At 44.5% G+C, this 26752-nt stretch overlaps 2 protein-coding genes across 6 annotated transcripts in view; both read right to left on the reverse strand.

Annotated features, from left to right (window-relative positions):
• The window catches only part of BCAS3 (BCAS3 microtubule associated cell migration factor), a 282822-nt gene extending 280615 nt beyond the window's left edge, over window positions 1-2207 (reverse strand). The window contains exons 1-2 of one of the 5 annotated variants that reach the window (XM_082068831.1): window positions 2103-2207; window positions 660-747 (exon numbers count right to left, since the gene is read on the reverse strand). In XM_082068831.1, the coding sequence (XP_081924957.1) occupies window positions 660-730 (71 nt within the window). In that variant the 5' untranslated portion in view covers window positions 731-747; window positions 2103-2207. Of the gene's footprint in view, window positions 1-659; window positions 748-1000; window positions 1106-2102 lie in introns of those variants that run through there. The other 4 variants (XM_082068829.1, XM_082068832.1, XM_082068833.1 and 1 more) reach the window with 4 other exon arrangements.
• Window positions 2208-4425: 2218 nt separating this feature from the next.
• PPM1D (protein phosphatase, Mg2+/Mn2+ dependent 1D) lies at window positions 4426-23041 on the reverse strand. Its single transcript, XM_082068175.1, has 6 exons — window positions 22435-23041; window positions 16704-16932; window positions 14704-14828; window positions 7996-8186; window positions 7107-7349; window positions 4426-5546 (listed from the first exon to the last, which is right to left on the reverse strand). Exons 1-6 carry the CDS (start codon window positions 22877-22879, stop codon window positions 4992-4994), a joined length of 1788 nt encoding a protein of 595 aa, XP_081924301.1. The 5' UTR covers window positions 22880-23041; the 3' UTR covers window positions 4426-4991.
• Window positions 23042-26752: the final 3711 nt, after the last annotated feature.

The following is a 26752-nucleotide window of genomic DNA, read 5'->3' on the forward strand; positions in this document are numbered from 1 at the left end:
ACTGCTACAAAAATCCTTTAACAGACACAAGATCATAAGCCTTCTAGACTGCCTTACTAAGCTGTTTACCACTAAAGTATTTTCACGTGAACGCAATGAAAATAAGGATGCCCAAGCACAGAAATGGTCTCTTATGTGCTGTGAGTGGGGAGAAGGAGATTCTTGCTTTGTTCTTGTTTTTCTTCTCTGAAGACAAGAAAAGTTAAACTCCAGAATTGTATTTACTGAAAGACTCTAATGACAGGCTGACATGTTTTAACATATCCACCCCTGTGACAAAGTATTATTAAACAGAACTTCCTTCTAGCTAAGGAAGAAGTTTGCAATCATCAATCTACAGCTGGTGTAGCGTTTGTACCGCAACAAGATTGCGCAGACAAACAACTGGACATTGCAATGCATCTTTAACATTTACAACTTGGAAGGTTGTGGTGTATAAGCAAAAAATCCCCCATTTGGGGAAGCAGTTTGACTTGCACAGTCCTGGGAGACAGGAATGCAACATCTGTTTACTTTGTTTTATTGGAAGATACTTAGTGCAACAAAACTGTAGTGTCAACACAGGCCCTCGCAGATGGTGAAGAAAATTCAAGCTAGGTTCTTCTCCAAGAAAATAACAAGCACAGCCAACAAGGGCTATTCTTCTAAAACGTGCTTACGTGACAGCTTGGGGGCGAACCACCACCCCTCCGGTACATCGACTGGGGCGGCGAGGAGATTCTGTCGCCATTGCTTCTGTGCAGATACCTGTAAGAAAGACATTTCTTTTAAATAATAATTTGTATCAGGATTATTTATTACACTAGTCCTTAACACATCCTTCAGGATGATAGAAACCTCTTGAAGAAAGATGCGTAACTTGTACAAATCTGTAAGGCTCTATGCCCCTTTACAGCACCTTCAAAAAAACCCCTAAAAGACCAAAACTCAACTCCTTTTTTCAGTATCTCAATCACTACATCCCCTGCAATGTATGTGAAAGCAAAGAGAAAGCACAGACCTTGATGATAAATGGGAAGATTTTCCTCAAACTGCACATCAACGATAGTGGTACAGGTGCACAGTTAACATCACTGTTAGATAAGGCCACTATTTACTAATGAGCTGTTGTCTTTAAAAAATATCACATAAAAGATAACGCACAATCACAATGGCAGGGTATTGCACTCTTGAAAAACTAATGGGTTACAATGAAGCTAACCCAAAAAGTGTGACAGAACACGCTCTGCTTTTTCTATGCTTGCTTTTCGCATTGTGTTTGAGTTTTTCTTCACACTTCTGATCTCCACGTGAAAATTCAGAGTAACATTCCAAAGGGCAAAGAAACCACTTGAGGAGCATCCCAGGTCCCACCACCCCCTCAGCCCCCCGTCCGGCCGCTCCATTGTCCGCCAAACCAAGAACTGGGGCAGAAAGGGAGAGAAAAAGCCAACTCCCCAACGCCGGGAGGATTATCAGCATCATTCTCACGTCTGGGGAGCCTTTATAAGAGCTTTTGAGACACAGATAAGCACCGAGCCTCACAGAAACTGATAACAAAACCTTCAGCAACGCAACTGAAGTTTGACAAACACGCCCAGCAACCTTAAAAGAAAAAGCAGCACGTAAAGGATAAAAGATCCCTTCACATTATGTGTTAGGCCGGCGGGACACCTGCGCGGCCGGTGCTCGTTCCCCGAGCCCTGAGAAGCCGCCACCTGCGCGGGCACCTGCGGGGCTGCGGCACCGGGCCCTGTCCGGACCCCGCGGGGCCGGCCGGGCAGCGCCGGGCGCCCGCAGCCTCCTGAGCTTGAGTCACTCCGGAGCAAAACGCCCCGACCCGCCCGGCCGCTCCCCGGTGAGTCAGTGAGGCCGCGGACACCCCGGGAGGCGCCGGGACCCGCCGGCCCCGCTCTCCGCACGGCCCGCGCCCGCCCGGCCCGGCTGCCGGGGCTCCCTCAGCGCCCCGGCCTCACATCCCCGCCTTCGCCCTCCGTGCCGGCCACAGCGCGCCCCGCAGCCCGGGCCCGCCCCTGCGCTCGCCCAGCGCTCCCCGCTCCGGGCCTGGCCCCAGCCCGCGGGTCCCGGTGCCGTTCCCGCCACAGCCGCCCTGACTCCCTCACCGGCCGCCTCGCCCGGCTCCTCACTGACAGTGTTTGGGACCCTCACGGGGAATAACACCCAGCGCACCGCGCGCTGACAGCCAATCAGACGGCTCCGAAGGCGGGTTGCTCCCCGCCGCCGGCCAATCCGTGCCCCGCTTCCCAGCGGTGGGCGGGACGTGTGGGACACGAAGGGCGGCTGCGCCCCAAGCTCGGGTGAGAGGGCGCGAGGCGGCGGGCGCCGCCCCCCCCGCTGCTTTGTTTACATCGCGGTCTCGCGAGAGCCGGTCCCGCGCACGTGAGGAGCGGGCGGAGCCGCGGGGCGTCGCGTCACGCGCCGCGCAGCCAATGGGCGGGGACGCACGGGGTGGGCGGGGCCGAGGTGCGTCAGTCTGGGCGGGAGCGGCCGCAGTTGCGGCTGCACTTGCGGAAGCAGAAGGACACGTATGTGTGCATATATTTTTTTATATATATATATATATACACACACACACTCTTTTTTTTCTTCGTTTTTTGATTCTGTGAATCCAGATGACACTGTGGCTGAAGTCAAGCAAGCTGCGAATGCCAGCATTGGAGTTTAACCAGTACTTTGATACTCTGCTTGTTACCCATAGCACATAAACCAAACATACAATATCAGCCTTTCCAAGCTTTTGAAAGGCTTGTAGAAAGTAAAAGAAGAAAAATAGTGCTGAACAGATTCAAAATATACACAACAACAGTAAATAGATCTGGGATGAGAATGATTAACAATTTATTCCATTGAGAAAAAATGATGTTGAAACAATGTTAAGACCTTTTAAAGATTTCCTTCGCGGGTTCCTGAGGGTGACGCGCTTTGCTCATCCCGCTGGGTCAGGGTTGAATCACCTGAATCACCATTGGGGAACCTGGCTTGGGAACCTGCCCCGACTGCTGTAACCACAAGTCGTCTTCTAAAAAAAATAAACGACGACAATGCAGCACAATTCTTCACAAAGTACCTGTTAGCAGAGTGACCATCCTTTATTCCCTCTATCCCGAACAAAACGTCAGACGACGGCGGCTCCGCTGGTAAGTTGCCCCACAGGAGACTCGTCCTGTGGAAAAAATAAATGTTTATCCTGTTTGACCCTGACCGTCATTCAGTAACTTCCCCAGTAAAAATGTAGGTTTTGCGTGGTTTATTAGATGTGAGAGAAGCCAATGTCTGTCTGTCCAGCTGGAGATGCCCCGGTCTAGAACCGTTGTGAGGAAATGTGGAAAACAAGGCACACATTAATGAACATAGCAGGATTTGATAAAAATTTCAATTTTGTGTCTGTATAGAGAAAAAAAGGTCAGAAATCTGCCTTTTGTGTACTTACAGTACAAGCAGGAATACAGATCGTAATCTAACATGTTAGACTGGCATCGTTATTGTGATCCGTCATCTTTAAAACGTTCAATGTCATGAGGTTAAACTGGAAATGGACAATGACTCAGTTTCTCGCAAAGATTGTTGCTGGGTAAGTGGATGTAGCTGCTCTTAGCACCTATATGCTTCCCCCTCTATACAGTCTGTAATTTCAACATAAGTTATAGCAAAACTTCACTGTAGGTTACATCCCATATGCACAGAAGTAAATTCTTGAATGATCCCATTTGGACAGAGCGTTACCTTCATCTTCCACAGCGCCGCATTCACAGGATGGATGAAAGAGAATGAGACACTTGTAGAAAGCGTCCGATCCCTCCAGGATTTCTGTAACCATGGTGACATAGAGATAACAGGCCTGATTTCAACTCACCTTTTATTGTTTCAGCAGCAAAGAATTAATTCTATAAATATCCACCCTAGCCATTGGAATAAAATACTGACCTTCTACTTCTTAGTTAAAAAATAGATGATATATTGCTATTCAGTACAAAAAAGTGCCAAGATCAGTTCCATAATAAAACCACGTGGGATGTGTCATCTCGTAAGCCACGTAGCTGCAGTGAAGAAGGGGAGAATATGAGATGATTAATGAATATAAAATAAATATGATTGTGCTCAACAGAACTTTGGGGAAAAAAAAAAGGCACCCCCATGAAATTTTTATGTGTTTTATTTAGGTGAACATACACATGGTCCACATAGTCAATGAAAAGAGTCGTAAAATAATTTAAGAACTTACGTTGAAAGGTATTAGCAGCACCATCGGTATTGGAATAGCGGAAACCTCGTGCCTCTGTCGGCACAATCTGACGCCTGGATAAACACCCTTATCGGCAACAGGATGGGAACGGCTTTGCAGGATGGGTCGGGGAGTTGGAGTTTTTAAAACACACTTTTTTGCTAAATAATTTGACGATTAATGTTACAAAAAATACAACTAAGTAAGATACTGCATAGTATTTTAATTAACATAAGGAAATCAACACTGAGCTGTGTAAAGCAAGACCAAACATCTCCGCTTCCACGTACATTTCTGAGTAGAGAAATCTAAAATTTAAAATATAGACCTAGTGTATTCTCTAAAAGACAAACTTTAGGTGGAACGTATAGTACTACGAAAATACATATCTTCCATTCTGTTTAATAATTTACTTTAGTTAAAAAGGTGTGAAATTCTCATCACAAGAAGCGTATACAAATTCATGACTTTAGTAAATTAACAAAAAGGATTATTTTTTTTTTAAACAAAGTTTAGCCCCGCTGTAACAATTATACAAGGAAGAGAGACTACATTTATATGAAGGAATACAAATTTACACACATTTTACAGTGACTTTTACCCTACACATCTACAAAATTCACAGTTATAATACAAGCAAGTACAAGGCTGGGGTAAAGCTGTTTGATACCAAAAAAAGTTTCTACTTTAAAAAAAAAAAAAAAGGATTAAAACAGGAAGAGTTTCAGACTTCTGCACCAACTTCAAAACTCATCAGCCCCGAGGCCGCTCAGCAGACGCAGACGGTTTTCCGGGGCGGGTGGAAGAGCGAGCTGCTCAGCTTCTTCTGGCCGCGCAGGCTGCGGCGCATGGCCAGCTTGGCCGAGCTGCGGCGCTGCGGGGTGCCCGACATGCCCTCGCCCTGGACACCCGCGTTTCGGCCCAGCCCGCGTCTCGGCTTCTTGACGGCCGGGCCGGAGTTGGATTCTTCCAATGTCCTTTTAAAGTTCGCTGTGGGTGTCCTCTCTGCTTCGTGGGCTTTTGTTTGGCCGTTAGGAGACACCTTCAAGGCTTTTTGGTCCGTGCCTGAATTGGTGGGGTTGGAAGGGGAGAGACTGACTGATAAACCATTGCTGTAGGACTCGTGTATCCTCAAAGCCAAGGTTTTGCTGCACTTCTCCTCCGGCGGGCCCGAATCCTTCAGGGCTGCTCCCGAGGAGGGTAAATTGCTTTTGGCAATCTCGTTTGGCAGCTCTAAATACTTTTCTGAGAGCGCGTTGCTGTGCATGAGGGGAGGAACAGGCTCAGAAGCATTCAGGCGCGGCCATGGATCATCTTCTGGAAGCTGAGGGGAAAGAAAAGAAATAAATTTAGACATAATTATTTTGCTATGTTACCTGTCCTGACTGCAGACAGAGAGGGGAAGCATTGGACAAAGCTATTCTAAAAGCAGAGTTACTGTTTGCAAAGTCATCTATTTTATCACCCAGTTTTATACTCTGCAGCTTGGAAAGAAGCTGCTGCGCTCCTCACAGCACATCGACCCACCCTCCAGGAACCACGCTCATGCTGGATGTCGAAACAAAGCCGCTTAACGTCATGTTCTGAGGACCAGGAGCATTCTGAACACCAACCCACCTCCAGCCACTCGTCCCTCCCGCGCCCTCCAGAAGGTTTCGCCTCATTCTCAGTGGTACTAACAGGAAAATAGGGACAATACTTGTTTCACTGGCCACAGGGGGATTATGGAAATTAGTATTTACGCAGTGCCCTGAAGAGATGAATTATAGCCTTGTTAAAGATTTAATTGTGAAGAAATCCCTGGTTACTCAGCGAGTCCTTCAAAAGCGAATTTCAAGGCCGCATTACACACCATCCATGTACGGCAAATGACAATGGCTGCTTTAGGAAAATAACATGCTAAAAACTCAAATCCACACACAGCTGGATCAGAGTAAATCAGTGTAAAATCTCAGATGAGCTTCTGCATTAAAATAGAATTAGTTTCTACATATATTATCCATGAAGACCTGTAGTCAGTCAATATTCTTTTGGGCTTTGCACATTAAGCAACAAAATTAAAATAGGGCCTTATCTGCACAGCAAACACCAAAATTATTAGTCTGAAGTTTTTCAGTATTTAAAATTCCAGTGATTTTTCTGCACTCAAGATTCTGCAAGACTCTAAGCTCTTTTCATCTATTTTGCTACCCTGGATGGAAGGGGACAGGCTGAACTTGCCACTTTATTAACAGCTTATTTCTACCAAGGGAATGTTAAGGATTCCCTTTCTACTTCTTGTGTTCTTTTTTATTTTGCCCAAAGGACAGTTATCCAAAGATACCACGGAACATCAAAGGACCGTCACTTAAAGCAGGAGCAGCTGGTAATTACTGAAACAAACATCCACTCCTGACTGCACTCCAGTTCTTAGAGAAAGGCGAAAAAAAGCTTCTGAACAGCTCAGCTTTATGTTAATGGTAAAGCTTCTAACCTGAAGAAACACCTTGTTTTATGTCTCTTCCTCTTAACAAGGAACATTAAATCTACCAGAAGATAATAAGATCTCCCTATTCAGAAAGAAAACATTATTTACAACAACATGTGTTTGAATGCATCAACCATGGGTTACCTTATTAAAAAAAAAAACAACACACACCACCAAAACCAAACCAAACAAGATTAAGAACATATCTACAAGTAGGCTGGAATTTATCTGCTCTGCAAGCTCTACAAGTACACAGCAAGGCAGGAAACTCAGCTTGCAGCCCAACTTTATTCTCATGGTAAGCTGCATAGAGAGAAATTACTATAATACTAAGGGAAGAAAAGGGAGATTAATACGTATTTAGTGGGCTCCACACTCAAAAGCAGAACATTTAAAACACTGAAGGAAAAGCGTTACCTTGACAGGTGGGGTGCAGCAGCGGGAGGGCGTCATGACATTCGCATCGGGGCTGCTATAGCAGGGACTCTCCGCCAAGTTCAGGTACAATTCTTCTTCGTTTTCCAGGTTGCTTTTGCTGTCCTGCAGCGGCGAGATGCAGATGACGATGGCGCTCGTGTTATCCGCACGAAGCATTCGCTGCCGCCACCGGCCCAGCGCTCTGTTCACCAGCATTTTGGCACAAGACTGTCGGTGCTCGCCCTTGATGGTGTAAGAGAGGGACAGAAAGTGATCAGGGCCACCTGACTTTATAAATGGAAGATGGGACAGTTTATGTGGCACAACCTGAAATACATGTTGCTATCTACTGTGTGCTAAAGCAGCTTGATTCGGAAGCAAAAGAGAGAATATCAATTGAAACATCTTAGTGAAATAGAACTTTAAAATCTGTTTGCAGTAGAATCCACAGGAGTTCTTGAAACCACAAACTGATGCAATGACTTGCACAAATAGCCTGGTTGTAACACATCCTACTGTCTTTCCAAAAGTCTCTCAAGTAAAACGCCAATAAACAATCAGTCTTCATTGTAACACGTGTCTTAATGTGAAATAAAGTGCATTTTCAGACAGTATTTTGTATAGATTCCTTACAGAAGGAACATGTTTTCTTCATTGCTCACAGATACCATCCTGGCAGTCAGATTTCCCAGTAATTGCAACCAAATTACTTAAACTATGATAACATGCAGGGTATCTGACAGTATATGCAACCACAATGTAACAACATATATTCCATGGCAAAAGTGAATATGCCATCATTAGGTACTGTTCATACATGCCAGACTACGCAATATTTAGAGGAAAGAAGTATTAAATTCTCAAGATGCCTTCCCGCCCCTGCTCTCACCATGAAGTACTTTTTCTCCTCGTGATCCTGGCACATGGAGATGGCGTCCTGTGGTGGGATCATGTTCCACAGCCCGTCGCTGCCCAGGATTATGTACTTGTGCTTCTGGGGATCAATGGTGTGCACACTCGTGTCGGGCTCCGGAGACACAACAAACTCACCGCTGTAGAAGTCGTAGCTCCAGAGATCACCTAGAGGAGAAGACGACGTGCTTTGAATTGTTACATTACACATGAAAATCCGAATCCTGGAAACTATGGAAAAGTGTTCCCATAAAACAATTACCACCAGTCACAAGTCAGCAACAGTAACACAAAGTAATTCCAGCACAATTACTGTTCTGCTGCTGTCATTTTCCAATCATATTAATACGTAGCAATTTAAATTTAAAAAATAATAATAAAAGCACATTCTAACCAACCTATGTTTATAGGAGCTCTTCTACTCTCTCGAAACTAAGATTTTCAGAATAAGTGGAAATGCAACAGATTAATACTTAGAAAACAGTGAAGCCTCAATATCCAAACTAAAACCTGTCCAAACAACTGAAGTTCTCCTTAAACAGAAGTAAAGCCTTGCTTTGTTTGGGCTTTGGAGGGGAAAGATCATATAACGCCCTTTTTCTCCCCAATATCACGTCATTAGATTCCAATGTGCATCAGGATGGTATGCTGCTCTGCACCCCCAACAACTGCTGATAGAAGGGGAAAAAACAACCAACGAACCCACAGAAAATCCAAACTAAAAACTCCGCCTGCTCACAGTGAAGGCGCTAAACTGCCCTTAAAACAAAACAAACTAAACTATACATTTCTCTTTCCCATTCCTCCTCCTCCCACAGCATCACTGCCAACGCAGGGCAGCGTGCGTTAGAGCATCTTTCCAGCTGGACACCGTGTGCCAGACTCCGCAGTTGGACAGAAGCCACAGGAACACGAGGAGGGCCAGGGTTCCAGCAGAGAACGGGAGCTGAGGCCTCTCCTTGGAAGGCCTCACACAGCCAACCTTGCTATTTTTAAAGATTTCTTGCTACGATAATGATTTGGGGGTCACGTCAGCAGTGAGGACGGCTGAACTGAATTTAAACACATTCGAATCGCAGCATCTATTGGTCCAAGTGCTTCCTCCAAACCAGCCTCAACTACCAACCACTCCAACAGGAAAACACGTTTCCACATCAGTTTATTTCAACTTGGTTTATGAGGGATACTTCAAAAAATAAACTTTTTCTGAGGTTGGGCCTTTACATCAAGAATGGTATTAATTTGCACTAACGCCTTCTCTTCCTTTTTTATGTTCATAAATAGCTTCCTACAGTGATAAGCAACAAATAGTAACATTATTATTTGCAAGCATTGGCTAGATCCTCCTGTACAGAACATACAGCTTTAAAAGTAGAAATTAATTAAAATGTCAGAGTTGAAAAGCATACAGCAGGCTAAGAACTCCAGTTTAAGGTTTAGTTGGGTTTTCTCTTTGCTTTTTGCTGGCTTCAGAAAGCACGCCTGTAGCCTTCTTCCACATCCTTCGCCACCCTTTTAAAGATAATAAATAAGCTTTTTGTCTTCCTACATCCTTCCATTAGCTCTGCCCTAAGCTATCAACCAGTTGAAAGGGCTTCTCCAGGATCAGGAAAGGGAATACTTCAACTCAATTACTGCACTTCACCACCGCCAGCATGGATGGTCCATCCTCATTAAAGCACCAATTCACCTTCCTGCAGCCGCAGCCAGGAACGTTGCTAATAAGCGCTAATTGAAAGCCAAGCCTGCATTTATAGAGGTGCACTCTGCCTCCAGACTCTCAACAAAGCAAGGCAGCTGGCAACGAGATCAAAATAAATCCTGTAAGAGAAGAGCTGAGCTCCAGCGCAGCAATTATTGTATACGAATTGCCACAAAAAGTCTTGGTGCACTGAGAGTTCTTCACGTCCTGCCTGTCATAAGTGCAGCAAGTAAAATAAACAAGAGCTTGGGATCTCACAACAGCCAGATCTTGGAATTGGTGGCAGCAATTTCCAACACGCATAATATTTTTATGCTTTTATTTGCTAGTATGTGCAGACTCATTTAGGAGAAGTGACAAATGTTGCTAGCTGAATCACTTTTTAAATTAAAAATACTGTGCTCTATGATAAAAATAACCCGATGCTATTTACTTTGGGTTCATGTACATATGTCGTCATGCCCATCTGCTGCTCTTCCTGAGGAAACAGCTGAGTAATAACCATCCTGATACCACAGAACACGTCTCCTCATGGGGATATTCTTGTAGCATCACCTCTGTCAAAGCAGCATTCCAAGTCTGCTGCAAACGTACCAAGAGAACTGAATCTCCAGGAGTGTTCAATTCAGCTGTACTCATCTATTCAAGCTCAAAAAATCTCTAGTAAATACACAATAACTCATTTGCAAAGTTGTGAGGTGAAACAGCATTAAAGCACAATCAGCTATTAGCTGACCAAGCCTGGAGCTACTGAAAGCTAATGGAGCACTAAATGTCAAACAGAAAAAGAATTAAAGCTTTTGGTTCTTTGGCCCAGGAAAAATTCCACAAAGTATATTTGAAGCCTGAGGTATACAGAAAAACCCAAGTTCTTCCGTCCTCAGCCTAGAAGGAAACAACCAGCACTTGCAATCACCCTAAAGAAATGGGAAAGTGATCTTCAGTGCTGATCCTTCATCAATCTCCTCCCAGAAACCCCAAACTCAGGCCAATCCGTGGTAGAACAGCACTGCAGAACGAATACTCAAGAATCCTTCTGGCAGATCCATGTCACCAGGGTAAGTACTACGTTTTTTTCCCCCCTAAAGGGCAGAGCACCACAGATCAAGTCAGTGCTGCGTAGATAGAACGGGACTGTCAGCTCTGGCCAGCTGGGGAAAATGTGACAAACTTGGGCAGAGCCAGCGTACACGGCACCCTCTGCCACAATCCTGCCAAGGGAAAAGGGAGAGGCAGAGTACACGCTTCCCTCGGCATTGCAAAGTGCTCCAAAATCTTTACTTCTGCCCCAAAGCGAGCAGCCAGCCCGGGGACCCTTCGGACAGCAGGTGATGTGATGTGATGTGCCAGAGGCTACTGTTACACAACTGGAACGCCGGGTTCTCAGACTTCACCTCATGCGCCGCACTATTTTCGTTCAGAATCAAAATCCAAACATTTCTAAAACTTAAAAATCTTGTTCTCTAAAGCATACAGACCAGGATTATTTCTTTCGGTGAGAGGCTTGTGTATTTCTTTTCCAAACAAAAAAAAAACCCAAAATACTATCAATGTAGTTCCTTCCATATCTTCCAGAAAAGTCATACCTGTTTCCTAGTCATGACTCAAACCAGAATAATATACAGAGATCCACACAAAAATTACACTGCATCTTACAAAATGAAAAACAAATGTGTGAAATCATACCCTGGTGGAGCAGGTAACTAATTTAGCTACCTATAAGAATATATCAAAGCGTGCAGTCTATCTGATCTGCTTACTATTACCTTACACAATGAAAGAAACCTAGTTGTAACCCAGCTGCTGCCAGGAAAGTAATTGAAGTTACAAACAAAAACACCCATCGTATAAGTAGACTGGATTGGATTAAGCCCAAAGCCTTCTTGCAGCAAAAGTGTGTCCAGAAGTCATATAAATCAAGTCTTTCATTTATGTTTCTGGAGCACGCTGTTTTGAATACAAAAATATCTTTTGGTTTTAATAGAGTGGGAGAAAAAGTTTACTTTTGTAAGTCAGTCCAAAACAAAAACCCAGTTTGATTAATCCCAGATCTTTTTACATCAAAGGTTTATCTAAAAGGTCTGTTAGTACAAAGCAAAGACTTGCAGAACTTCCTTTCCTCCCGCTCAGCGAGGCAGCGCTGCTGGGAAATGAGACAGATCGCAGGGAGAATCCCGGCAGGAACCGCTTAAACCACTTAGGCTGAGCTGGGGTGGAAGGAGTTTTCACCCAAACTGACGGCAAGCCAGTCCTATAGCCACAAGAGGGCATCTCCACAGCAGGCTAAAGACAACAGCAATGTCCTGGGAACACAACCCACTAACGACCACAGTTCAGGCTGAGGGATGGGGAGGAAAAGTCACACAGAAGCACTTGGGGCTTCACAATCTTCACTGCTCCTCTAGCAGTACTTTTTTAAGAGCTTTTGACATGCAATTTCAGCCAAACCTGTTGAAAGAGCGTCACCCTCAACACTACGCAGAAAAGGAAGCGCGGGCAAGAGAACCATGTTTCAACAGCAAATTAACAAATAATTGCATTTAAAATGAACAGTAAGTTAAGAGCTGCTCATAAGGCAGTCTTTACAGTGGCTGCTCATCGCTGCTTGTATGTGAGCAAATTGCAGGCAAGAGATAAAAAAGGCACCTATCCAGGGCTATGTCAGAGCGCACTGCACGAGAGGTGGAGAAAGCTACTCAAACTTGACAAACTTGAAACAAAAACAACCTTATATTCTAAATTTCAGGGTTTTTAAATCAGATAATCTTCTCACTTCAAAGACAGAGAATTTACAACTCTCTAGGCTTCTCTCCAGAGAAGAGCAAAGTGTGAGAGTCTTGCTCTCCTACTAAAAATTATTGCCCAGGCTGGGATCTGCATGGAATTTCTATGAAGAATAACAATGGAGTTTGGACTCGGCAGAAAGAGTCACTGTGCTGGATCTCAGTGGGATTGACTGGCGTACTGGTAACCAGTATACGTCAACATGGACAGTTCTTACTCCGCTTGGAGAGGCTCCAAGGCAGCAGGGCTGTGCCAACCAGGGTAGCGATCTGGGAGGCAGCCAAGAGGTCGAGCGAGCCTCGGCGTGTGAATGCAAATGGCTTCAGTCACGGCAGGTCTTTTGTAAGCGGCGTAAGGGGCACGCTGGCCTCCGAAAGAAGTTAAATCCTGTTTCCAAACTGTGAGCGTCTGTGCACCATCTGGGTCCTACGGAGCAAAGCAGCTGCACTCCCATTTCCAGGCCTGTGGCACCTCCGCAGGGGAACGCAAAGAGGCTGCGGAGGCTCCCGGAGCAGGGAAACACCAGAAAACACATTGTAAACCTGTTCCTCCGTAATTTGAAGATGCCAAAGCTTTCAAATCTCCTAACTTTTGAAACCAAGAATTATTAAATGATGGGTGTTCTCGTCTCTTGGACCTGAAACTCTCCAGTAATCCTCTTTGTCCATGTAACGGGAACAAACGCAATAGGGCGCTAATAGACGCATCGTTCCTTCAGCTCCATCTGCACACAAAACCCAGCCAAATCCTCTCGTTCAGTTTGCTGAGAGGAATCAGATCAAAAGTCATCAAGCTATTTAGACAAACAACAAGCTTGCAATCATAGGAATGACTCACTGAAATTAAGCGTACACTTTTTGTAACCTATCAGGAACACTTACCCTGCTGCAGAAAAGGGGAAAGGAGGGGTGTGTTCCTCAGTGGATGAAGATCTGTTTGCTAGTCATCTATTAATTCCAGAGGATTTACTCAAAACTCTTGAGTCAGTTTTACTAACCACAAAATAAGCACCTATCTTGCCTAAAATACACAATACAGACTTGTAAGATCGAGAAAAATGTCCATAGAGTTAAAATTTTTATGAAAAGATGACTGTTCAGCCACTGAGACACCTGTGCCTCCTTCCTTGATACACAGTTGTCTTTTACAATGTTAGTTATCACAGCGAAGTTCTTCTTAATGCTGGATAAACCCATGTGAAACAGATAGCGCTGCCATTGAAATAAGACACAGTAATGCCGCGCAATTATCAAGACGACCGTGGTCCCAGGAACAGACTGTCCCCACCACACGCTGCCAGCTGATCTAGGAACGCTGACAACACTATTGGGTAACTGGCAAGCTTGCCAAGAAGAAATTAAGTCACAGGACACTTTTTACAGGTAAAAATATGATACCACATTTCCATAAAATCAGACCTGTACTGGGTATATCTGGATAGACTTCTTCACTGGGGCGGCAGGGGAGAAGGATGGAGGAAGGATGCAAGGAAGGACACAATGAACTGCAGTAGATTGGAATTCTGCAATAAAATCTAAGGAAAAATCCTGACCAAAAAACACTAACACTCATGGGCAAGAGGTATCCAAAGATTTAGTTATTAATTGCTTCCCAAAAACCATTCGTAACAAGTTTGATTGGTACTGGAATATGTCTCCTTGTCCTCCAAATGACATGTTCCTCAAAGATAGTTTCCCGTTACTAATACTCTCGCAAAGGCAACTTACAGCTAAAACACCCTTTCATCCCTTTGTTCATTCTCTGATGTCTTGAAAGACATTAACCACCAAAGGAAGACCAAAGTAATTCATATTTTATGCGGCAAACCTTAGTATTACCACCACTCAGTCAAAAATTACAGTCCTATTATTTCAGTAAGAAGAAGATCAATGTGCTCTCCATCTCGGACACATACTGCTTTGCATATTTTCATTTGCAATGGAAAGAAATACCATCCTTATAAAGCTGACACTGAAAATCCTACAGGTTGCAGGGCGAGTCCTTCACTCACCAGAGACACTTTCTACAGCTTGACTTGAAAAATGAAATCCATATAGAATTAAAAAATACTTTTTGAAGGCCTTGTAATCCAGACGAGTGAATCTCCTAAGCTATGTGTTGTGGCAAAGCAGCGTATAATTCCGTTCCGGTGCTCTGTATGTGGTGGTGTCTCACTTCCCAGCCATGGGCACGACTTACCAAGCGCTCTAGCGACCGCCAGGAAGGGGATCTGGTCAATGACAGTGCTGCGGCGCACGGGGCCGTTGTGGGTCAGACGGGGCCTCTTCCAAACAACACGATTCACTCCAGACTTGTTGATCACGCTAAAACCACCAGAAAGAGGCAGGAGTTAAAAGGGAATGGAAATGAAAGCATGGAAGTTGGTTTCAACGACATCAAACTAGTTAAATATGCAAATACGGAATCAATAACAACAGCACCCTCGGGGAAGTTCACGGCACAATCAAATATTTCAAAACACACGGTATCACTTAGATGGTTTCATTCCAGATTAAGCCAAAGGGAAGAGTGAGAGACAAAGGGCAAAGTAAAAGAAAAAACGGGAATGAAGACCTGGAAGAAATTCTGGCTGGCCGCAAGCACCAGATGTAAGCGTATCTTTTTAATCTGTCAGAGAAAAAGCAAAACTGAATTTGTTTTCCTCAGATGAGGACCATCAACACCAGCTCACTCGGGTGGAAATATCATGTGCTTCCTCCTTTGGTTTTCTCCATCTGCTGAAGTCTGGCAGCAAAAAGCAGCACAGTACAGTTGGGAACAAAAAGGAAGAAAAAAAGAAAGGAGCAGCCTTCTGCAGGGATTTCCTTACTGGTGCACCAACGAGAGGCAGAAATAAAAGAGGAATTGTTCAGAGCTATCTGCTGAAAGCAAGAGATATGAAGAAACAGCTCTGCGTTTGAGTGTTAACACCTGCTCTGAGCTCTGGGTTTAGTTCTCGCAGATGGCAGCAGGAAAGTCAAAGGAGAAGCTGCGGAGCAAGTAAATGGGGCAGCTGCTATTGGGAGGGGAGGCAGGGAAGAAAGAAGAACAGAGAGTAAGAACCATCAAGAAAAGGCAACGGAAGGAGGAACTAGCAAAGCTTGGCCCCAACCAAGTTAAGAACTATTATAGATACTTAAAAGCTAGCTTTTAGCCGAGGAACAGCCATTGCTAATTAGAAACTGAGAAGCTCTGGAACCGCCTCAAGATTCCCCATACCGAAGCTATTCAAGATGCATTTCCTAAGACTTCAAAGGCCTTAACAACAAGGGCATGTTCAGCTCCATCCTTCTGCATGCACAGTGCAGCAAAGTCAAACACCACATCCTAAAATCAACCTAATCCACTGGTGCAACTAATGACCGCACCAAGTTAACTCCAGTCATTATTGGAAACAAGACCTCATCCCACACTCAGAGACTGGTACTAGGAAAATACCATTTTTAGTGAAAGATTCAATTATGCTCTCCCACTAACTTTCCCCAATCCACTCCCATGAAAGAGAAGACATTAATAAGCATAGTTGCACAGTTCTACCTCACAACTGCCTGTAAGAGCCAGCTTGGGAAAAACAGGACTACTAGTAAAAATAAAGGTTTAAAAATATATCTATATATTAACGCTCCAGGAAATGCTGCTTTGAAGCTTCAGAGACTTTCAGTCTCTGAGGTCCAGAACTTGGAAACTCAACAGCTGCCATTGTCACCACAGGAACAACACAGAATAAGGAATTACACACTATTTTGTGTTGAAACTGCTGTGGTACCACCATTCAGCAAATCGGGTATTCCAGAGCTCATATCACTATCTGTGTGGAAAGGCAATTCCTCCCACAGCCTCAGATTCCATAGAATTTAATGAAAAATAGGACAAATACCAGTATTTCCACTTGCAAAGTTTTCAGTGAATGTGTAGAATTGTAACCACACCTCAGCTGCACGGGAATCCAGCAAAACATTTACATGTTGTTTATATCATAAACCATTAGCGAAAACCATAAGAGTATAACAATGGATCACTATAACACATTACCAAACTGGGGGGGGAAGCGTAGATAGAGAAGGAATATAAATAGACCATGAGATTCAGCAGCTTGCTCGCCCCTCCCTAAACCAAGCAAGCTTAAGCCTAGTTGAGTCAGAAAGACACAAATAGCACCCAGAGATCAGAACTGAAGTGAAAAGCACTGAGACACTTACCTGCCCCCAAGGCCTTCAATTCTCTCCCTTTCTTTGGGAAGTTCTGGCTTGTGGTCCTGTGTCACCTCCACAGCCCTCACGAAGTTGTCCTTGGGGTCATCCTGGACTCCCAGCACCACGCCGGAGTCGCCAACGTGAGCCACGTACATCTTGGAGCCGCGGATAATCACCACGCTGGCTGTAGTTCCCGACGTGCTCGGGAGACCCGTCATGGTCTTTGGCCACTCTGCTGCAATGAGGAAAAAAAAGCAAATAAAAATACCTTTTGTTTTTAATTCTCTGGAACTGAAAATGTTTTGAAGATCAAAAGGAAGGGTGTGTCACAGAGGCGCCCAGAACATCACAATACAGAGGGTACTTAACTAGTACGGCCAGGCAAACCAGTACCCTCGGGTCCCCCCCCACTTTACCATCACTCCCCCAGCTGCAGCTTCAATTGACACATACATATATAATGAGAGTATCAAAGCACCGAGACAGGATTCAAAAAACTGTCTCCTCCAGTGTAATATTCCAAGCATCACTAGACTAGAGGGGAAGATGTGCTCCTTGAGTGTTGAGCAGTAAGATCTACCTTTCACTTCCCTGTCCAAATAGGTAGAAACATTATAAATTAGGTCATTTGTCTGGACATTCGACTGGCAACCAGGTTTTCTGGACATTCCTGATCCCCTTGGAAGGAAAGAAAGTTCTATTCTACTTTTATACGTCGAACATTTGAAGTTGAATAACATCAACCGTTTCGTTCACATTTCCTTTTGGAGGACTGAATAACGCAGACTACTTAAGGACAGTATCCATACCCAACACCAAATCTTCTGCTGAAGATATCCCTTGAATTCAGAACAACTCAATACCTAGGCTAGTGTGAGACACACGGTTAGGGAAACCTCCTTTCTCAACTGCTTTGCCCCCAAAACACTTGGATTAATTTCCTATTACACTACTCTGTCCATTTACATTCAATCCAAATTTCTCTTTCATGCCTTTTCTTGTCTATTTTTGTGCCTACACACCCAAGCCCACCTTCTTCCAAAACTCCACCAAACCACTGCAGCACCACCCCAGTTACAAGAGACCAGCCGTGCCACCCCAGTCCCCCTCGGAAAACCCAACAAGCTCCCAGCGATCGCTTGATTTCAACTGTCAACAGCAGCCTCGTGTTTCCCCTTTGCCGCACCCACTCACGTCTCCAGACAAACTCTGAAGGGAGACTCATCTCCCTGTCACATTCTATCTTCTGCACTTCGCAAGTCACGCTCACACAGTACAACATTAAAATTCCACGGTGAGACACATTCTGTTTGCAGGAAATACCCGAGCCAGACTGCCAAAGTACTATATTGTTTATTTTCCTATGGCACAAACACACAAGAAAAAAAGAAAATCAAAACACAATTAGGCCTTTCCCCTCTGTGAAAACAGATATTTTAAACTTCAAAAGTTTTAAGCAGAAGGAAAATATTAGGAATTTAATAAGTTCTAGTGCCACTGAACGATGCTCAGATGCCCGAAGCAGAAAACAGCAGACGTACAGAATTCTATAGATCATCTGGTGATAAAAGCTGAATTTCCTCATCATTAGCTACCAAGATATCCAGCATAACTTAAAGTTCTAGCTTTGTGTTCTAAATACTAACATACTATTTCTCCTTAGGAGTAGCTTTATTTCAAGAACACAAACATTCAATCAGCTCATTGGAAGTACTTTGTCTGGCAATTTTAACTGTGGATATTAAATCTAACACATTCCAAATGGAAAGAAAATGAGGGAGGAAGCCGAGTGGTAATGAGGACTTCAACCATGCACTTAACAGAAAACAAGCTGCAACTAATGAGTTTCTGTCAGTGTAACAACCCCTCAATAGCAATAAAATATATTAAAGAGTAAAATCAGTCTTTATGGGAATGACGAGCACAGAGAGTGAAATCGCCCACTTACAGAAAAAGTGATACAGCAACCTCTGATTTCAGGCTCCAATAGAACCAGAAATTAATCTGTCACCAAGGGGTTTCAGTTGATGCCTCGCTCCTCCTTAAGGTATTATATATTGCATAACGTTTTCTTTAGAGACTGTGTCTCACCAGAAACGAACAAAACCATCGAAACTCCCGAGTTCTCTTCTGAGCTCAAGTATTAAAATTGAAGTCACTTACCCGAAGTGACTTACCAGAAGCACGTTTTTATCAATCTTAACAGCAGAAATACCTCTAGGCAGCCCTCTGGGAAAACAGAGTCAGTCGAAGTCTCATTGTGGGCCTGTATCCCTAATTCTGTATTTACAGTCATGAGCTTTTCAATACACCCTGGGACACACACGAGTCCACCAGGTTAAGGGGTCTTAGATGTGAAAAACCCCATGTCTTCTGGAACACGTGCACAGGCTGAACCAGCGGACGCTAATGCAGAGCAGGAGCTAAACCCACAGCTGCGTCTGGCAGGGACTCACAACTGCCCGGGACCCGCTCGCAACACCTGCCTACAAAATCCCCCAGTTTCCCCTCCAACAGATGCACTTTCCACACTTCCAAGAACAAAATAAAAAAGAATGCCTATTAAGTGTTCTGAAGCTATCAGATTTATTATCTAGTTTGTTCCTTTAGCAGAAGACAGTTTCAAGAGACAAATCCATGCAGCTTTCCAGGCCTGTAAGTTGTTTATGCACTTCTTACTTTTTCACCCTTCTTCTGGACTGAAAAGTCGGGGGGAAGAATTGGTTTAAAAGCACCAACCCCCCCAAGCAGTGTATCTGTTACACCAAAACACGTATCCTACACCTGGACATCCCATCTGTAACAAAACAATCCCCTGCCACAGTCTAAAAAGCAAATTCGCTTATGATGGTTGGCGTGTGATCTGAAATACACAGACTGCTCCAAAAGGCATTTGTGGAAGTTCTGCTCATTTCTGAAAATTATTTGGGATTATTCTGGGAAGCACAAACTGCTGAAGAATAGATTTTATTTTTACTTCACTGGTTTTATATACATTAAGTCAAACTACAATGCCTCATTTGAAATTAGTTTGATTCTAAAATTCTTATTAAACTTTCCAAAAATACACACTATATGAACTTTCAATGCAGCAAGACCCTAAAAATTGTACATAATCCTGAAAACCTGCATTGCTTCATGTAGTCCAAGTCCTTTTCAGATAAGAATACATAGATTAACTCAAACATTTCTAAGAAGAGTCCTGAAATTAAGGACTTTGCAGTGAAAATTACAAAAAAACTTATTACATAAGAGATGAAAATATTACTTGACTTTTATTGCTTCAATTAAATTTAATGGGAAGAGTTATAACAAAAGCAGAAGGATGAAACTCTTTCTAAATTGTATCTAGTAAGGCTGAAAAATGTTTTTAATAGTATCAATCTAACTATAACATTTATAAACAAGCACTTGGTCACACAAATAATGAATTACCAAAGAAACACAAACCAACTCAATCCTCAGCAAAGTCACATCAACAGCTGGGCCCTGCTGATGAGGCTCCTTGTCAACACCTTTCCTACCACTGCCAGTCCTAGAAACAGGTTTCAAATAAGAACTTTCACTCCAGAAGCTTTTTAGCATACAGGTATTTTTATTACTCTATAATTAAACCAAAAATGATCAGGCATCAACTGGAAGCAATCAAAGCTCCACCCTTTACACCAAAAATTCAAACCATTCTCCCGCCCCCGTTTCAAGATACCAAACACCCAGCAGCCCTGTCACACCCATAGTGTCACCAACGCACACAGACCTGCTCCACATACGATGATATGGGACATTATTGTAAGTAAAATTTGCATTGGGATTCCATAACATGGTATGAGGAGTTAAAAGCCAGATACAGGAATGCTTTGTCCCACAAAACGCCAGCTGCTGTGCACACACAGCAGGAATCAGCACGACCGGACTCCGTACAAGTTCAGTATCCAGCCTACCTGAACCTGCCACCAAAGGCTCGCAGCCACAGCTCTGACATCTCTCGCAACAATTGAAATTGGTTTCACGACCCAAGTACTATTTCCTAAACGGTCACTGCTGAAATAGTATTTCCTGCATTCTGTCATTCCACCTCTCTCCATTTTGTATTCACACGTAGTTGCAGTGACAAATAACAGATACGGGTACTACGACGACACAACTCAGCTCCGTATCTTCCTCCCCGTGCCGTTTTCGCCGTTCACTCATCTTTCTCATTATCACGCGTGTCTGCAGCCCAGGAGGTCCCGTGCCGCTCACCATTCGTTCCTCAACATCAAGGTTGTGGTCAAGTCCTGGTGCTTCTAAAATTCACAACCCTTCCTTTCTGGCCAATATCAGCGTCCCCCCAACCTTCCCATTCCTTCCCCTGTATCTTTTCAAGTATCTAACATACGCACAACTTCTCTATTTTGCTATTCAAGAAAAAAGGAAAAAGAAATCGAAACTGTTTTGACACTATAAGCCCCCCCATTAATCACTTCGTTGAAACCGCATGGTGCTCTAAGTGCAATTCTTGCTTTTTATGTTTGTCTCCCAAGCTCAACTGTCAGTATCACTGTGTTTTCGATCCAATGTTACCGTGTTCCCCTCCTGCCTGGCTGTCTTCATTGCTATTCACTGCTCCGGCATTTTCTTTTTCTGGGGCTTTTGAATACATAAATACACAATACACACACACACTACACATAAGCAATCATACTCCAAGCCATAATCTTTCATATCTCAATTCTGCAGTCCCACTACTCAGGGAGAAGGGAGAGTACAGGAACGATCGCTGTCACCTGTCTTGTCACTCTCCTTTACCCTTACCTTTTTGGGACCCCAACTTCTACCCTACTGCTGTTAAGCAGCCAATATCTTCATGATATTGAGCGTATTTTCTGTTTTGGCAGGTACCCTTCATATTCCCTGATGCTCAAATCATAAAATCAGTGAATGATTATCCTTTATGAAACAGTTACACTTTGAATCCTTCCAGCAGGACTCAGTAGAAACAGTTCAAATCAAGGGACAGTTTAAGGAAAAACAGTCCCAGCCCACTTAAGGTTGATATATATATATATATATATATTTCTTCTTTTTTTTTTTTTCCTTTTCATGATATTCTGGACAAGGGAAATTTAAGGGGGAGTTCCATTCCACTAGATGGAGATCCCCCAACTGAATTTGGAGATCCAACTTGCAACACCCTGAAAACAAGCTGCAGCTCTACAATCACACCATCTTCAGCTCCGTAGCACAACCGTCCCACAACGTGTCCTCATCCTCTGCTTCTATCTTTTCTCCCACAGTTTGCTCTCCAGTTTTCCTTGTTTTACCGAATTACTTGAGTCAACATCTCCAATCGCATCCCGCTTTTCCTGTGGTCCCCGCACACAGGCAGCAACGATGCTGCCCCGCTCCTCAGCACTGATGGGGGGGCTTTCAAGCACGCAACTCACAATAGTGCGGGGTGGGGGGTTGGAATAAAAAGGCGGCTAAAAGCGGGACGTCCCACGCTCAGGGGATCCCAGCGCATGGAAGAAGGGAGGGATTGGCGTCTCGGGCCGACAGGGGAACCGCTGTCCCCTGAGCTCTCACTGCAGGGCCCTGCAGAAAGGAGAAGGGGAACCCAGGGGAGGGCACGGCGGGGCGCGGCGGAGAGGCCGGGCCGGCAGCGTTACCGGCTGCTCCGGGGGGGAAGGAGGCGGGAGGGGACGGGGGACCCGGCGGAGCGGGGGCGGCTGGAAGGCGCCAATCGCCTCGAACTTACGCAGCTTCTTCCACATGGCCCGGTGGCAAGCGATGAAGCCCTTGCGCAGGGCCGCGCACACCTCGGCCGGCTCCGCCGAGCCGAAGCCCTTCTGCTTCTTGATGAAGCCCCACAGGTTCTCCCGGGCGAACTGGGCCGCCTCCCGCCCGCCGTGCCCGTCGCACACGGCGAAGAAGGCCACGGAGCGGCGCGGGCGCCGGCCGGAGCCGGAGCCGGGGCCGGGCGGCAGCGCTCCCTCCTCCGGCGCCCGCGGGCTCCCTCCCCGCCGGCGGCCGCTCTCGGCGGGGGGCTCGGCGCTGCGCGGGCCTCCGGGCGCCGCTCCGCCTTTGTGCGGGGGGCCGCGCTCCGCCTCGGGCTCCACCACGATCTGGGTCACGTCCTCCATGTATTTCCTGCCGCCCTGGTCGGAGAACACGCTCACCCCCAGCGAGTACAGCCCCTCCATGGAGGGGTGGGGAGGGGAGGCTCGGCGCGGCGGCGCCCGCCGCTCCCCGCCCGCGATGGCTCCCCGCCCGCCGCCGCGGACTATTGTTGATGTCGGCGGCGCCGCTCGGGCATGTCCGCGCCGCCGCACCGCGCCGCCCGCCCCCGGCCAGCCCCGCCGAACGGCGGCCGCTCCGCGCGCAGCGCCCCCTGCCGGGCCCCGCCGCAACGCGCCCCCGCCGCGGCGGAAAGGGCGGCCAGCACGACGCCCCCTGCCGGCCAACGGCGGGCACGCACGCAGCGCCCCCTGCCGAGCCGGAGAGGGGGGGCGGGCGCCTACTCCAGGCGGGCCCCTCGACTACTCCGGGCGACAGGCACATTTCACCAGCTCCTAACCCAAAGCACGGAACTCCCCACATTGCTCCAGGAAGCCCAGAGTGTTACTCCAAGTCCCTCCGTCTTTCGCTGCTCCTGGCCTTAAATCCCTGTTTTCTCCCTTGGACAACAAGAATTCCCACCGAAATTTCCCTGGAATTACACATCCTGATTTACTTTTTACACTCGGGACTATTTAAGACACCCCCTGCACAGTGGAGGGTCTTGTACATTTCATTTTTATAGTTGCAATTCTAGACATTGTTTTACTTGCAATCTACCACCACTTTCAACTCTCAGAGCCCCCTCCCACGACAAGCTTAAAACAGCTAAATCATTACTGAATTTTGCAAAAATACTTCCGCTGTCAGTAAAATGGAGATAATGGTTTGGCTTAAGTACTGCAAGTACTTTGGATTTCCTTCCATTAACCGCATTAAAGTCAACAGTATTTAAAAATAAGAAATATATCAGCAAAGCTTTGAATTTCTAGAGCATCTAGGGATCTGAAAACCTGTTACACACATTAATGAATTAATCCACGCTAATAAAATAACTATCCCTTCCTATTTCACAGGTGTTTATACCATCAGATCAATCATCAGATCATCAGCCAAACATAGAATTGAGAAATCCTGCTTTAAACACTCTCTAAGTTTCATAACAGAACATTTTATACCTTTGCCACATTTACAAGGAGCTGTATACTTTAAAGGTGCCTAAAGGAGACAAAGACTAATTCCAGAAAAAGACCAATTAGAGCTTCATAGGATCCAAATAGATAGTTTTCAGTTATTTTTAATACAAAGAAGCCATAAAACAAGTGGTTTTTTTTGAAACCATAGACAAAAATTGACAGGGACAACTGAAGTCTATTACTTCTGAGAAGCACAATATCCCTGTTTCATAGTAGAATAAACGTAGACAGAGATGATGCTACGGAAGGATTACTACCACTCCACGTAGGTAATATTGCCTAAACAATTTAGAGTGGAAAATCATAGCCTGCTCCAGAAACAGCATCAAACAGATTGACCCTACCCCACGCTTTATGTAAACATATGCTAGGTAGTCTGGTATTTGTAAAGAAGTTAAGGAAACAAAGGGGAAAAAAATAACTGGTTACAATGGAAGAAACTCCTGTTCAAACTCTGAGGTTTTCTGTCTCATCTTTTTACATCTAAGTATCACTTTCGCATTTTCAAGTGGAATAAAGTACTTTGTTTTTGTCAATACTAACTTTTACAATAAAGACAACAGCCCCATATATATATACATATCATGCCTACATGCACAAATTTAATCAAATTACAATACATTAAAGATGGTTTTGCGTGCAACAACGACATTCCCAAAACCACCAGCGGAAAACAAAAGTGCTTCAAGATTTACAGGGCACACAACCAGCAGATCCTTCAGCAACTAAAACCAAATCTCAAATAGGCTTAAGCTAAATTAAATTAGTTACATTTTGAAAAAAGAATGACCCCATCTTCAGCCAGAATAGATTAATCTGTAGTTTAAAACCCCAATGAATCTGTTAGGTTCGCTGACATCAGAAGAAAACTGAGTTCCATGAATTGCTTTACTTTCTAACGTTCACTAACGTACCATGCAGTCTGTTAGATACGACCATCAGCGATCTCACTAGGGTATCTTTGACGATCACCTATCTGCAGGCTCAAAGCTGAACAGTAAAAAGAAGAAAAAGCAGCACACAAAGGGGAACAAGATACACAAGGTCAACTGCCTGGAGCTCAAACACCGAGGAAAGGAGAAGGATGTTGTAGCAGAGACAGAAGAACCAAGAGAAAGCGTTGTGCGCCAACGCGCTACATTGCTCCTCAAATGACACCTCCTGTGAATCGGAAATTAAACATTTTATAGGTCTACACTCAACTAAGTGAATAACCAAGTCTTCCTTCTCAGCAGGGGTGGCAGGACAAAGGCTGTGCAGGCACTGACGGCTCTCCCATCAGACAATCCAAAGAGCTGACACAGGTACATTCAACCACAGCTTAATTTCACATCACAAGCCAGCGCTGGGAGGCCAGCACCTGCCTTCTCTTTTCTAGTAGCATGCTTTATCTAAAGTAAAACAAAGTTATGTTTTGTACAAGCCATGATTAATTTTGTCTGACAGCTGAAAAACACAAAATTATCTATAGCTCAGATATATAAAAAGCTCACAACCTGGACACAAACTTATTAATCACAGAACAGCAGAAAGCAGCACTGCACATCTGGCTTCGGCAAACTGATGTTATTAAAGCCTTCCGCATGTGTGAAGCATCTCAGCTGAGTTTGGTGACCAGCCTTCACATCTTGGTGCTTCCAGCCACATAATGATCCTTCTCCTTCCTCCAGCCCCCAAGTAGCTCCAACAAGCCCAGCTGGTACTGACCACAGGTTATTATCTCTCTTGTGTAGACTATGTGAAATGTGTCAGTCATCCCAGCAACAGTCTCAGAGCATGAGAAACTCATGTAAAAGATGACTCTAAAACTGAATATTATCCATATTTTTCAAGGTTTTTCCCTATGATTCTATGACTGCATGACCTGACCATGCACAGAGTTAACACCCTCTGGGTCTGACAGAATATAATCTCAGTTTCTGAATATTCCCCTAGGTGTGACCATAAATGGCATTGCTTTAACATTTCATCCAGAATGTGACTACTAAACTGATGTACATGAAGAATACAAAGATGAAAACATATTTATCTGGGTTGCAGTAAACATGAAAGAAAGAGAAAAAATACCAGCATTAAAAAAAAAACCTGACAAGTTCATGTGAATGCTCTGCATTTAGCTCTTGTTTTGGAGCAACAGTCTGTTATATTGGCTCCTCTACACTTTAATGATTTCCTGTTAAGAATTTAAAATTAGAAGCCTCCAACAACTTCCCCATAAACTATTTTCAAGGTTCCTTTAATATCCACATCAAGGAGATATAGTAGGTTCATATGTTATCCATGTCAGTTCACTTCCTTCCCACTTCAAAATAAGCACATTGCAGGAAAATTCAGCAGGTTTTTTATTGTTTTCTTAGAGCCATTTTTCCACTAAGTAGGTCCAGCTACAGTAATTAAAAAAACCAAAGCTGTTCACATATACAAGCCCACATTTAAACCATGACAAAATGAGAACCTCTTGTCTAATGTGAAGAGTCTAAACTATGCCAGATTATGATACAAATGTAGGTTTTCCATTAATGAGTTAGCTTGAATCTTCAACTACATTCATATTGAACTTCACCTATGTGAACACATCAATTTCGCAAACACATTCTTGCTCTTTGACAATTCCTTACCTTTAAGGAAAACATGCAAACAATAGTCTTGCACTGGCAGCATCTGAAACAGATCTGATCTTTTTCATCCATGCTTTCTAGAACTATATTCCTGCAAAACAGACATAGTATTTATTTAGTACTTTTCACCTATACATCTCAAACTATATAGCACTGTTTATTCTTTTGACTATGAAACTGCAGTAGTTATGCTATCACACCACAT

The sequence above is a fragment of the Streptopelia decaocto genome (genome assembly GCF_964273445.1).
Source record: "Streptopelia decaocto genome assembly, chromosome: 18".
NCBI lineage: Eukaryota > Metazoa > Chordata > Aves > Columbiformes > Columbidae > Streptopelia > Streptopelia decaocto.